General features: G+C 39.6%; 1 protein-coding gene across 6 annotated transcripts in view; it reads left to right on the top strand.

Moving 5' to 3' along the window:
- The window catches only part of CDC40 (cell division cycle 40), an 86,766-nt gene that overhangs the window by 56,912 nt on the left and 17,308 nt on the right, over positions 1-12,546 (top strand). For all 6 annotated transcript variants that reach the window (XM_028723154.2, XM_028723156.2, XM_028723155.2 and 3 more), the window contains 2 exons: positions 5,760-5,846; positions 8,156-8,285. In XM_028723154.2, coding sequence (XP_028578987.2) covers positions 5,760-5,846; positions 8,156-8,285 — 217 coding nt within the window. The remainder of the gene's footprint in view (positions 1-5,759; positions 5,847-8,155; positions 8,286-12,546) is intronic.

Here is a 12,546-nt window from a genome sequence, read left to right as displayed (position 1 = left end):
AATGCCTTCAAGGTGTTGTGTTTATCTTTGAGAATGGTATGTAATGAAAGAAGACAAATCCAGCAGACAGCGCTTTCTAATTTCACTTTTGTCATATTAATGTTTAATTAAAGAGCTGCAGTATATTCTTCATGTTCCATAAATGCTGGATTATTCTGTCAGCCTGTTTTGACTTTTTCTGGTATGTGTGATTTTTTTTAAAAAAACACCTAATGTTTAGAAATGTGTGGTACAGAAGCAGGAAGAATTTGCAAAGCAAGGAGTTAGATATATGCACGAGTCCCCCAAAGATGGCTAAAGAGACTAATCTTCTATAATATGGCAAATTTTTGGAGGTGTTACCCCGTGCATGCTAGCCATACAATGTTGTAAATAATATATTGAAAGACATCCACGTTTGTGTTATTTTCCCCTGCTCCTTTTTTAATCCATTGCAAAATGATCACTATTCTACTTGAAATGTTGGAACGTACTCTTCCAAAATCACACATAGTGATGTGACCTACACTTTTTCCCCTTCAAAGCAGCACCAAAGAGGTTGAAACATCATGGTTCTGAACATATTTCAGAGACAGATCCAGATAAAGTTGTCTGGATTAGCAAGAAGTCATCTGTGCAAAAAAATAGATTTGCTTGTTGAAAATGGTGAATGCAGGGAGCCTTGTAAGTGAAAGCTGGATTAATACTACTGTGCTTCAATTTCAAAGATCCCAGGTTCAGATAGAATGGTGAATGCATTGTCTGGTTTTGAAGTTAGAAGTTGAGCTAACAGTACAATAGAACTGGAATAGCTATAATTGTCCTTGTGAGAATTGTTCATATCACAGTCTGTTCTCTTAGTAAAATAATTTTAACAGGAAAGAGGAATGAGATAAAATTATGGATTTGTGACATTTCAGCAAGGAGAGAATTTCATATGTTCCCTTAATTAAATGTGGGGTGCTTTCGATTTCTGAATCTACATTAGTTACTGACAGCTAGAATAGTTGCATAATTGTCTAGTTTCCTTAATAGCAAAAATTATCCTCACTGTTACTCAAGAATTAATGCATTTCATGTAGTAGAATTTGAGATCCATCAAAATAGATTTTTTTTTTTTAAAGTACGGTAGCTTCAAACCCATAGCATAGAATTGGAGTGTGTGAACCACACTTGTCACATAATTGTACTACTCCATACAATTCTGTTGTGGTGTCTTCTGAAAAAATTAACTGCTGTTAGTGTAACTCTTTCCAGTTAGAGTACGGGGTGCAAAGTGAAGGTTTGTGAATTTACCAGTAGCTGTTGCCATTACGAGCAACTGAATTGGGAAGAGGCTGCTTTGAAAAGAATGAAGTCAGGCAGTGCATCTACACCACCATTGGAGCACATACTGTGGAGTGCTGTGTGTACATCATTTTTAATAGGCAAAGTTAGTGAGACACACTTACTGTTTTGGATTGCAAGTCACCGATTAGATGATGCATTATGCAAAGTAGCTCACTGAACTGGTGTCTTCTATCTTTTGTAACCCTTTTGTTAAAGGACACAGGGAGGGCATATAGTCATACCTCATGTTGCGTTAGGTTCATGTTGCATCTTTTTGGCTTGCGAACGTGGCAAACCCGGGAGTGTATACTTCTGGGTTTTGCCCTGCACGCATGCGCAGCAGTGCTCTATCGCACTTGCGCAGAAGTGCCGCTTTAGTTGTGGACTTGGCACCCCGGAACGGATCATGTCTGCAACTAGAGGTACTACTGTACTTTGGACTGTAGCTTTTTAAAACTGGCAATAGTAGTAAATTGAGGAATATAGGTACTTTATAATATGCCTACTTTATTTACTGAAATATTTATAAACCACATTTTTATATAAGATATCACAAGGCAGTATACAACCTTAAAACACAGCATTATAGTAAAAGCAATGGTTGGCAATAGGGCAGGGCAACATCGCAGTGTATCGCCAGCCAAACATCACAGTTGGGCAGTTTACTGCAATGTTGATAAAACAAGCTGCATTGGCCTCTGCCCGCGAGACAGTGCTAGCAGTGCTGCTGGAGGAAGGAACTGCTAGAAGACGTTGCTAGCAGAGGGACTCGGGAGCAGTGGCGGTTTCACCAGCGATATACCGGTCTGCTCCTCATACCGGTCCTGGGTGATATATTGATATATATATATATTGATAATATATATTGATAATATATATATATATATTGGCAAAGAATCTCACGTTTGAAAGGCCAGTCTGAGTGTCTATAAAGCAGGGATTACTGCTGCTGAACCTCTGTCAACAGGGCAGGGTCTGCCACACTAAAGACTCAGCCCCTAGTAGGTTATTCAGATTGTTTCAAACAGAAGCTGTCCCTAATCTTGCTATTCTCAACTGTAGAAAAGTCTGGTGCTTAAACCTCTGTACAGCTTGACCATTTGTAAGCAAACTTCTTATGAGGAGTTCTTTGAAAGCCACCAGCTTTAGCAATAATATACAGTGCATAATATTCTGTTTTTGAATATTCTGTTCCTATAGAGAGCTACACAAAAAATACTGTCTGTCTTTCCCTGTATCCTGCAATTGGGGAGTGGGAACCTCTGGTCTGTGGGGCCTTGCCATCCAGTCCACAGTTTCTCCTTCATCAGCCCTGTTCCATCTGCCTCTGCTTCACAGTAAATCGTTGCAAGCTGCTGCCGTTGCTTCCTCCTGCTGCATTTTTCATGCTGGACTCAGAGAAATATTTTCTTTCTTCTTCTTCGCCTAGCATGGAAGGAAATTGAGCTGCCAGTGGAGAAACAGATCACTCTGTTTGGGTATTAGCAGCCTGCGTTCCTTCTGTGCTGGGCTAAGGGAAATAGAAACCTATAACCCCACCCAGCAACGAGGAAAGCTGAATATAAAGAAAGTACAGTGGTACCTCGGGTTACATATGCTTCAGGTTACATACGCTTCAGGTTACAGACTCCGCTAACCCAGAAATAGTACCTTGGGTTAAGAACTTTGCTTCAGGATGAGAACATAAATTGTGCTCCGGCGGTGCGGCAGCAGCAGGCGGCCCCATTAGCTAAAGTGGTCTTCAGGTTAAGAACAGTTTCAGGTTAAGAATGCACCTCCCGAATGAATTAAGTACATAACCCGAGGTACCACTGTAAATGAATTGTGGTTGGGGGTGGATAGAAGGAAAGCATGTGGTGGGGGTGGGGTGGATGAAAAGAGAGGGGAAAGTATGGCAGAGACAAAGAAAATGGGTGTTTGCCCATTTCTGCTTACTATTGGTAAGTGGCCCTTCAACCACTGCTCCCCCAAGCCCTTGACCCAGGGGTGGGTAACCCTTTTCAGTCTAAGAACCACATTCCCTTCTGACTGAGGGAGTGGGATCTAACCTGGCCAGTGTCCCAAAGGCCGGATAGAAAGACCTGTAGTGTCACATTTGGCCCCCCGTTCTTCGGTTCCCACCACTGCCTCAACCACATATCCCAAGAGAATGCAGCCTTTGGCTTTAAAAAGGCTCCCCATACCATCTCTATTCCTGTGCAGATATGACACCTAAGCACGTTGTTTTCCCTTTAATTAACTGTGTTGCATTTCAATACCTTAAGCATGGTCTGAAAACATGGCAATGTCAAAATGCTCATCTTGTGTTTCTTCTCACTCAGTTGTAAGTGTCAAGCCTGATGGCTCTTTCCACTGATGTGCTAGGCCTAGGCTAACCTAATTTTCTCAATTTGTGGTATGTGTTGGTTCACTTCCACATCTGGATTGCACATTTAGTTCTTGGTTTCACAGGTCGAGAAAGATGCTGACAGTGGGAAACAGATTTAGGGGAAATTTACAGGGGCAAAAGCAGGTCCTTTGTGGAAAACTTGAGGCATGTTAAGACTGGAGAAAACAAATGTATGCAGTCCAGAGAGTGACTTTAGTCTTACTCAACTGTGTGCATGCACAGTGGCCTGCAGATTCCTGTGCTTTATGTTTCAAACAGCTTTGGCAACTTGCCTGCATTTTAAAAGCAGGTTGCTATGCAACATGCAGGGACTGCAGTTCAAGGAACTTTACTCCAAAGTGCTGATGGTCATGTGGAAATAGTCGTGCAATTCTGTAGACTGTGGGCAAAAAGAATATTGGTCAGCATCAACAAGAGCTCTCAACTAGTCCAGTGACTTTTTGACTGGTGCTTTAGTAACATAACCACCTTTGTCACATGGCAAACTGTTCCTCTTTAAATTCTAGCCATTGGTATAGTATAACATATTGTCTAAAATGCAAGATAAGTGTGCTATGCTGAAGGGAAATAATTCCTTTCAGCGGCAGCCACTTTTACCATATGGAGTCCCACACCAGAGGGCACAGGGGTTCCCACTGGGAGGAGGTAGCTTAAAAAACCCCCATGTGCAAGCAGAACATTGCATACCTTGCTGTGGAACCCAATGATTTTGAATTACATGGAGATTTAATGTTTGGGAAAATGTCCTAGTTGATAAAAGCAGTTAAGCAACTGAGTAAACTGTTTTGTGTAATTATGACATTTCGTTCCTTGGTTACTTTTAATGGGGGGGCAGATTGTATTTGTCATTAATATTTTTGTTATAGGATTTAACTCCTTGGGGAAATAAGTTGGGGTCGCTGATGCATGGGGCCCCATTCCCATATTATACACTTTGAACTGAATAGCTGAAATTAATAAAGCAGAGTAGCCTGGTAACAAGAAACAGACAAACAGCTATATTGTCACTAATTCTATGGTAACTTTGTGACATGAAAATAGTCAATTTTTCATTTATAAGTTGTGAATATTCAGGTGGATCAGTTGCTCATAAATTTCATTGGACTGCATTATTGCATGAACTGGAACAAGTATGAGTTGGCTGTGTTGTGGTAGGTTTGGAATTTGTGCAGAAGGCAATCCCCTTCATGGCTGATTTTGCATTACAGTGGTACCTTGGTTCTCAAACTTAATCCGTTCTGGAAGTCCCTTCCAAAACCAAAGCGTTCCAAAACCAAGGTGCGCTTTCCCATAGAAAGTAATGCAAAATGGATTAATCCAGACTCTTAAAAACAACCCCTAAAACAGCAATTTAACATGAATTTTACTATCTAATAAGACCATTGATCCATAAAATGAAAGCAATAAACAATCTACCCCAGCCACACAATCAATCAATCAATCAATCAATCAGTAGCTGAACTGGGTTCCACACAGTCACAAAAACAAAACAAAAAAGCACCACAAAAACGCAAAATAAATAGCAAAAACAGACAGACCTCAGCATAACACTCAAAATGGAAGTGTGGAACTCAAATCAGAAGCATAACACTCAAAACAGAAGTGTGGCACTCAAAACAGAGCATGTTCAACTTCAAAAGAAAGTTTGCAAACCGGAACACTTACTTCTGGGTTTGCAGTGTTTGGGTTCCAAGTTGTTTGAATACCATGATATTTGAGAGCCAAGGTACCACTGTACAAGACTAAAGAGGAGCTGTGGTGAGCTGTATTGTCAGAAAAGGTAAATGGGCATTTCTATATTTGGAAGTACAAGCATTTTCTTAATGTTTTCTTTTTCTCCCCCACCCCAAGAAGTTAGAGTCTCAGCAGTTTATCCACAGGATACTCAGTGTGGGGACAGTACCACATCAGAAGCAAATGTGATTAGCATTGAGTGCTTCAGAGTTAAAAGTAAAAACATGGTATTAAAAGTAGTGAATGTTGCCACTTGGTAGAATCAGCTTATTGCCTATGATGTGCTGTCAAAAAATGTTTTTTATTAAAATACGATTGAATTTTCTAGGAAGATGTGGAAACGGGAGTTCACCTTGATCCAACTACAAAGGAAGTTCAGTTCAACCCAACCTATGACACCATGTTTGCACCTGAGGTAAGCAAACTAACTTTTGTTAAAAATATGAGTAAGTTGGAACAATATTGGCTAACTTTCTTCAAGGAATATCCTGTGAATTATTAAATCGTTTCTGTTTAAAAAACAGTCCTTTTAAATTAGGAATAATACTAAATTCTACAGGTATTTCTATAAATCTTGATCTGAGGCCAAGCAAACTTGGCTTTCATTTTGTATATGTATACATCAAAATATGTAATGACATTATATTTAACCTTTTAAATTAAGTACTTGAAATGTGACGTAGGTAGTTTCTTCTCATAATAAAGCAATAATTTGCACACACAAAAGTAAAAATTGCAGGGTAGTAAATTAAAAAAAATAGAAGTCAGATGTCCTTGTGAACATCTTTTTTAAAGTCATCGTTTTAAAATTTCTATAATGAGGCCACTTAAAGTTGCAAATAGGTATGCTCATCAGGCAAAAATCATGGAATTGCACACTCAAAGTTCATTTCCATGTTTGGTTGAAATGCTTGGGATATATCATGTTCAGACCGGGGAATATTAGACGAGTAAAAGAAAACCATGCATTATTCACTGTTTATAATCTCCTAGCCAGGGGTTATGTTGTTTCTTTCTCTCTCTCCCCCATTTGTGGAATCACACAGTTGGTGGGTATACTGCATCTAGCCTCTCTCTCTCTCTCTCTGATGAATTGTCATATCTGTATACATGAACCCAAGGTAAAATTCTGAAGGTCTCATTCATAGTAGAGGGCCATATGCAATGCAAGTTATTTCTACTAAATGCTCAGACAATTCATATGTTTCATGATTTGTCAGATAGGAGGGTCACTTGTACCTCTCTGTATCCCAAAGTATCATGTGTTCAAATCATGGGTACACTAAAATGTACACTAATCTGACACCATGTAAGATCTGCACTTTATTATTTTTGCATGTTGTTTGTTTTTCTGAGTTTGCACAGTTTCAAAAATATAATCTGGATCTACCCTTATCTTCTACATTAGCAGTATTTAGCTGAGAATGTAGAAAGCATTGTAGTAAGTTACCCTTTTTAAAAAAAATCACAAATCTTAAAAAGAAATACGCTTTAAATGAGTGCGCATAATAAAATCTACTCCAGTACAGTGGGGGGGGGGGGGGAGGTTGGAAAATAATATTTACTATATAAAAGCTGTCAAATAAATGGACTATAAAAACAATTTAATCTCGAAATCGAATATTCCTCATGGAAAAACACCTCCGGGGAAATGCAACCAGTATAAAAATACAATATAGTTAGTTTTAATACATGCAGCTGTCAAAATCTTGAAATTGTTGCTGTCCAAAGCTGTAAGTTATTTGTGTAAGCTTGAGGCAGTTTTCCTAGGTTTAGCCAATCAGTAAGTGTAGTTTCCATTCCCCATGGAAAAGCTCATCTGAAGCAAGGATGTTAATATGTACACTAATTTTCTGTTTATTTATTCTTTTATAAAACTTAGTCACAGTTTAGGTTTAAGTACTGATTATGAAGTTTCAACTTGTATTAAAAGCACGAGAGTGTATGGGAATGCTTCAATAAATAGAAATGGGTTTGCTCCTCTTAACCCTTGAGAAATAGCAAACAGTGCATGGAAGGAATCTGATTAGATTTAGCAAATGTGGCGCAACATTACTTTTCTGATGGTTGTGGACTTATTCATTATTTTAGGTTCTCTGTGGGTTATACTATACTTTACAGTAGCTGGTTTATGAGGTGCCAGCAGTTGGACAGGTCACCTAGCCCCCAGAGCCATTTCAGCGATAACAGGCAACACTGCCAAGCTCGATTTCCATCCATGGTGCCCACTTGCTCGGAAAATGTGCTAGCCACTCATTTGTTTTGCTGGTCAACTTGTATGCAAAGGCTTTAAAACAGAAAGCTAGTAGGATGGATCACAGTGGATGTTGTCATCAGGACAGCCTTCTCCAACCTAGTGTCTTCCACATGGTTTTGGATTACAACTCCCATCATACATGACCATTGAACATGCGGCCTGAGGCTGATGGGAGTTGTAGTCCAAGAACATTTGGAGGTCATCAGGTTGGGGAAGACTGGATTAGACTAGAGTTGTTGAGCCTTAGGTTAAAAAGCCCAACTAGTTGTGCAGCTCACTGAGTGACCTTGGGCCAGCCAGTCACTACATCTCATGTTTGTTAAGGATAAAGTGGGCAGGAAGAGAATCACTTTTATTCCCCCGAGAACCTTAAAAGAAGAGCAGGATGAAAATGTTATAAATGCATGGATGCACATATGCATGTAAGTAAAGAGTTGCGTGTGAAATGGCCTTTATTTTTAATGCAGTTTGGGCCGGTGAATCCATTTAGGACTCAGCAGATGGCTGCACCTAGGAATATGCTTTCTGGATATACAGAACCAGCACACATTAATGATTTCATGTTTGAACAACAGAGAAGAACATTTGCAACCTATGGTAAGGTATATTTTTTAGATAATCCTTTTGTGATCTGGAATCTGCTACATTTGTCTGTGGTTGACATGGTCTGATAAGAGTTCAAAGGTTTTATATATACTCTTATTGGTTCTAAATGTTAGCTAGTTCAGATAATTAGAAAAGGGATCCGATTAGGAGTGTAATATCGACATGTTATGTCCTATACAAGGCCATTGATCTTTGTGCATGGGTCAGTACACAGTCAATAGCCGCTTGAGGTCCTTGTCTTCCAGTTTGGAGACCTAGAGGTGGCATATGCCGTATCCCTGTTTCCACCAGAATTGTCAGAAACTACGGAGCATGCAGCTTTTAGTTAGCCAGGTAGCTTTAACGTCTCAGTCACTCTTTTATTTGCTAATGTTCCCCCCCCCCCCATCTAAATTTTAATTACATGAACTCTGAGGTGGGAGTTCATAGAATCATAGAATCATAGAGTTGGAAGAGACCACAAGGGCCATCGAGTCCAACCCCCTGCCAAGCAGGAAACACCATCAGAGCACTCCTGACATATGGCTGTCAAGCCTCTGCTTAAAGACCTCCAAAGAAGGAGACTCCACCACACTTCTTGGCAGCAAATTCCACTGTCGAACAGCTCTTACAGTTCATTATTCAGCATACAACACAGGCAGAAATGTACTTGAGTCTATAAGATAGTTGAAGCTTATTTTAATTACTATGTGCTAAATGTATGTTAAAGTATGCCACAACTACTTATTTGTATTTATATTTGTTATATGATAATTTGGATTTCTTTATTTGTATTTGTGGGCTAGGGGGTGGTTTAAGGGCTTTCGCTGGGGAGTGTATTTTTTACTAGTTTGTATACATTAGTATTGTTAATTGTTTTAATTATTTTTGTTCTGTATTTTGTGAACCACCCTGAGACCTATAGGTATAGGGCAGTATCCAGAATTTAAATAATAGTAATAGTAATAATTTCTACCTTCTAATGTAAGTTGAAAGCGCTGTTGAGATTGAACTGCACTTGCTCCAACATATGCATCATGGTGAGATAAGTGTTTTGGTTATTATGTATTTTCCTAAAATAACTAAATAAGTACAGAGCATACTATATCTGCAAGACATGCCTCCAAACTCTTGTCTCTTCAGAAGCTGCTTTGATTCCTAGAACCATTAATGCCGTCCCTTTTCATGCTGGTTCCCCTGGAAACTGCTAGGTTATCCAGGAGTTATGGTTACCCGATCTGTTCCAATTGTGAAATGCTGCTAGAGAAAGTCGAGCGGTGCTGTTGTTAATTCAAGTGGTAGTTAATATCATGAAGAGTATTGTATATTTTCTGAATTTTGTGTGCTACGATTTCGATCCTGACATCCACTAGCAGCTTCTTTGAAAAATGAAGCCTACTTATAAGAGTAACTTGAAGGAAGTGTCAACTAGTGAATGGTATTTCACTATTCAATAGCTTTTGAGATTATTTTGTAGATGTCCTCTGAAAGAGGATCAGTGAATAGGAATTTCACAACAATAGTGGTAGTGAACACAAGGGCAGCAATTCTGAGAAGTACATCTAAACATTGTGAAGCCTAAAAAGACTCCCTGTGTCCATTCCATAAGCCTCGTGTTGCTGCTTTAAGCAATCCTATATGTCAGACAGTCAATTGATTGTGGCAAGTAGAGGGAGGAAGCATCTTCAAGAAACCGAAAGAATGGCTACATAGAAAAAGGAAGACCCTGTCCTTTATTCTTTAGAGAATACTCATTGATGGGGCACATGCTTGTATGCAGAATGTCCCAGGTACAGTTCCCAGCATTTCTAGATAGGGCGTGGAAAGTCATTTGTCTGAAACCCTGAAGAACCACAGCTAGTTAGCGTAGCTAATATTGAGCTTGACAGACAGACTTATTTCTTTATTTCAACAATTTATATGCGGACTAATTACAATAATCTCTTAAGTAGTATACAGGTGATTTAGCACAGTATAATGAACATAAAAATCAGTTACAACTATAAAATCAGAACACAGTTAAAATGTCTGCAGAAATAATAGCAATAAAAGTCTTCAGTAGCTGCTGGGCCTCCAACAGGGAGGGACCTGTGCAATCTCAGCTGGAAGAATTGAGTCCATAACAGCTTCTGGTGGATCCAGGCTGTGCATCTGAGCCATGAGGATCTGCTGATAGTGATTCCCCAAAGAACTCCGTGATAAGGAATGGATATAATGAATCTGGTGGTCCTTAGGGTATCCTGGACCCAAGCTGTTAAGGGCTTGGTAAATTGATACCAGAACCTTGAACCTAGCCTATGGGCAGCCAATATACAGGCAGCCAGTGGAAGCTTTTAAGCACCAGAGTGGGAGCAATTGTCTGTCCCTATCAACAGTCTAGCCACAGCTTTTTGCACCAGCTGGAGCCCCTGGTCCAGACCCAAACGTAGCCTTAGTCTTGGTATAAGGCAGCCTCCGATGTTCTGAGAGCAATTTCCCATTTTAACTGAGATTTTTCAAATAAACAAAAATTACATAACAACAAACAAGACACATAAGAGGGCAACCATTTCTGAGCAGCACCAGCTTTACAAATAATCCCAAAGCCATTGGAATCTGCTAATCACTAATGCCTATTTCAATATGATGTCTGAAAATGGTTGTAAATGAAAGTAGAGAGAATGGATAGCAATCTGTGGAGAATTTTTTTATCTCCCATCCGTGTATACTGTTTCGGAGAGCTCTCCAAAGATAGCCCTTAATGCACCATTGCAATGTCTATATATATGGGGATATGTGCATGTTGCCTTGGAATTAAATATTGGTGTGGTTTCAGTGTACTTTATAAGAAGAAAAATACTTTGCTTTCCTATTGCATCCATGACATGGTGAGCGATTTCTCTCTGTAAAACCACAATAAAATAATTTTCTAAATACCAGGGTGCAGAGAAGGACATATTGTCTGTCTCCAAGAATGCAAGCTTCTTTGCACAGGAATGCACTTCATGCCTAAAATGTTGCTAGCATAAGACAAAGGCACCATTGTTCAGTTACATCAGGCTAATAAAATACGCTAGGATGTTGGCAGTAGGAACTAATAAATCTAATTCATCCAGATACTAGGCTGTCTTCCAGGCCCATCTTAGTGCTCCACCATCACAGTGCTGGTAGCTGGTCATAGTCCTTACGCTAACATTAGGCACTAGAATTTATTTTCAGAGAAGCAAAAAAAGAACAAAGCCTCAATTTTGCCCCAACTCTTGCATTTTGTCTTTAAGTAGGTACATTATGTTTCAACCTAGAAAGAGCATTATAGTATGTTTGACATTATTCACTCATTCAGAACTTATTCTTCACCAGCTAAAATACGGTTATACCCATTATGCTTTGTCAAGGCCGTTGAAGTCCTTCACTTTTAGGAAGGTAGCCAGTCATTACATTCAAGATCTTTGCTGTCAGGTTGCAGAGGAGCATTTTATTTTCAGGGGATATATGGAAGGAGAGCGATATCTGGGAATCAGAAGGGAGAGTATTGTTCTTTTTCCATACTCTGACCAGTAATAAAACATTTCTCTACTATCCATAAGCAAGATTCTACCTGCTGCATTATTGAAGCAAGTTTCATGCTGCCAGTGGATTATTCTACCCTGAGCTTGACCTTTGTGTGAATAGACAAACTCTGTGGTTTCATTTGGAACGGAGCCATTCAGCTGCCTTTTGTCAGCATGCATGCTGGCTAGTGGCACTGCGGATAATTCCATCTTGCAGTGATAGCATTTATAGACCGGATGTCACTGAAACGAATAGTATTTATTAGCAGCCACATACTTGTGTTGACCACATCACTTTCACTGTGTTTTATGTCAAATAGGAAGGAAGGAAAGGATCCTTCTTGGTCAATCTTGTGTTTTTGGACTGTGCTTTTAGACAACTTGCCATTTGCTTGTAACCTCCCAAAGGCAATTTAATGCTTGTGTCCTTACCACGGCTGAGTCAGTTCTGTTGCCACAGAGAAGGTGGGGAAGAGAAGGCAGCGCAGTCTCACAAATGTCTCCTTCTTTATAAAGACTAAAACCATACAGTGTTCATCTTTCATTTTATTCAGGTTCACTTCTCAGTGACGGGGAAGGTGAACCGCATGTGGGCCTGCTTATTTGTAATTGAGTTGGGGGGAGTTAAGTCAAAGGTTCTAAGCAGAGACCAGTTACATAAAAAGAGGTCTGTTTTTAAAACAGCAGGTTTCCCCTTACAGCTGCATTTGGAAGTCTCTGTCAGAAAAAAAAGATAGGAATCT

Source organism: Podarcis muralis, chromosome 3, assembly GCF_964188315.1.
Source record: "Podarcis muralis chromosome 3, rPodMur119.hap1.1, whole genome shotgun sequence".
NCBI lineage: Eukaryota > Metazoa > Chordata > Lepidosauria > Squamata > Lacertidae > Podarcis > Podarcis muralis.
Note: the sequence above shows the minus strand (reverse complement) of the source record. Positions and strands in the feature narration are given on the sequence as shown.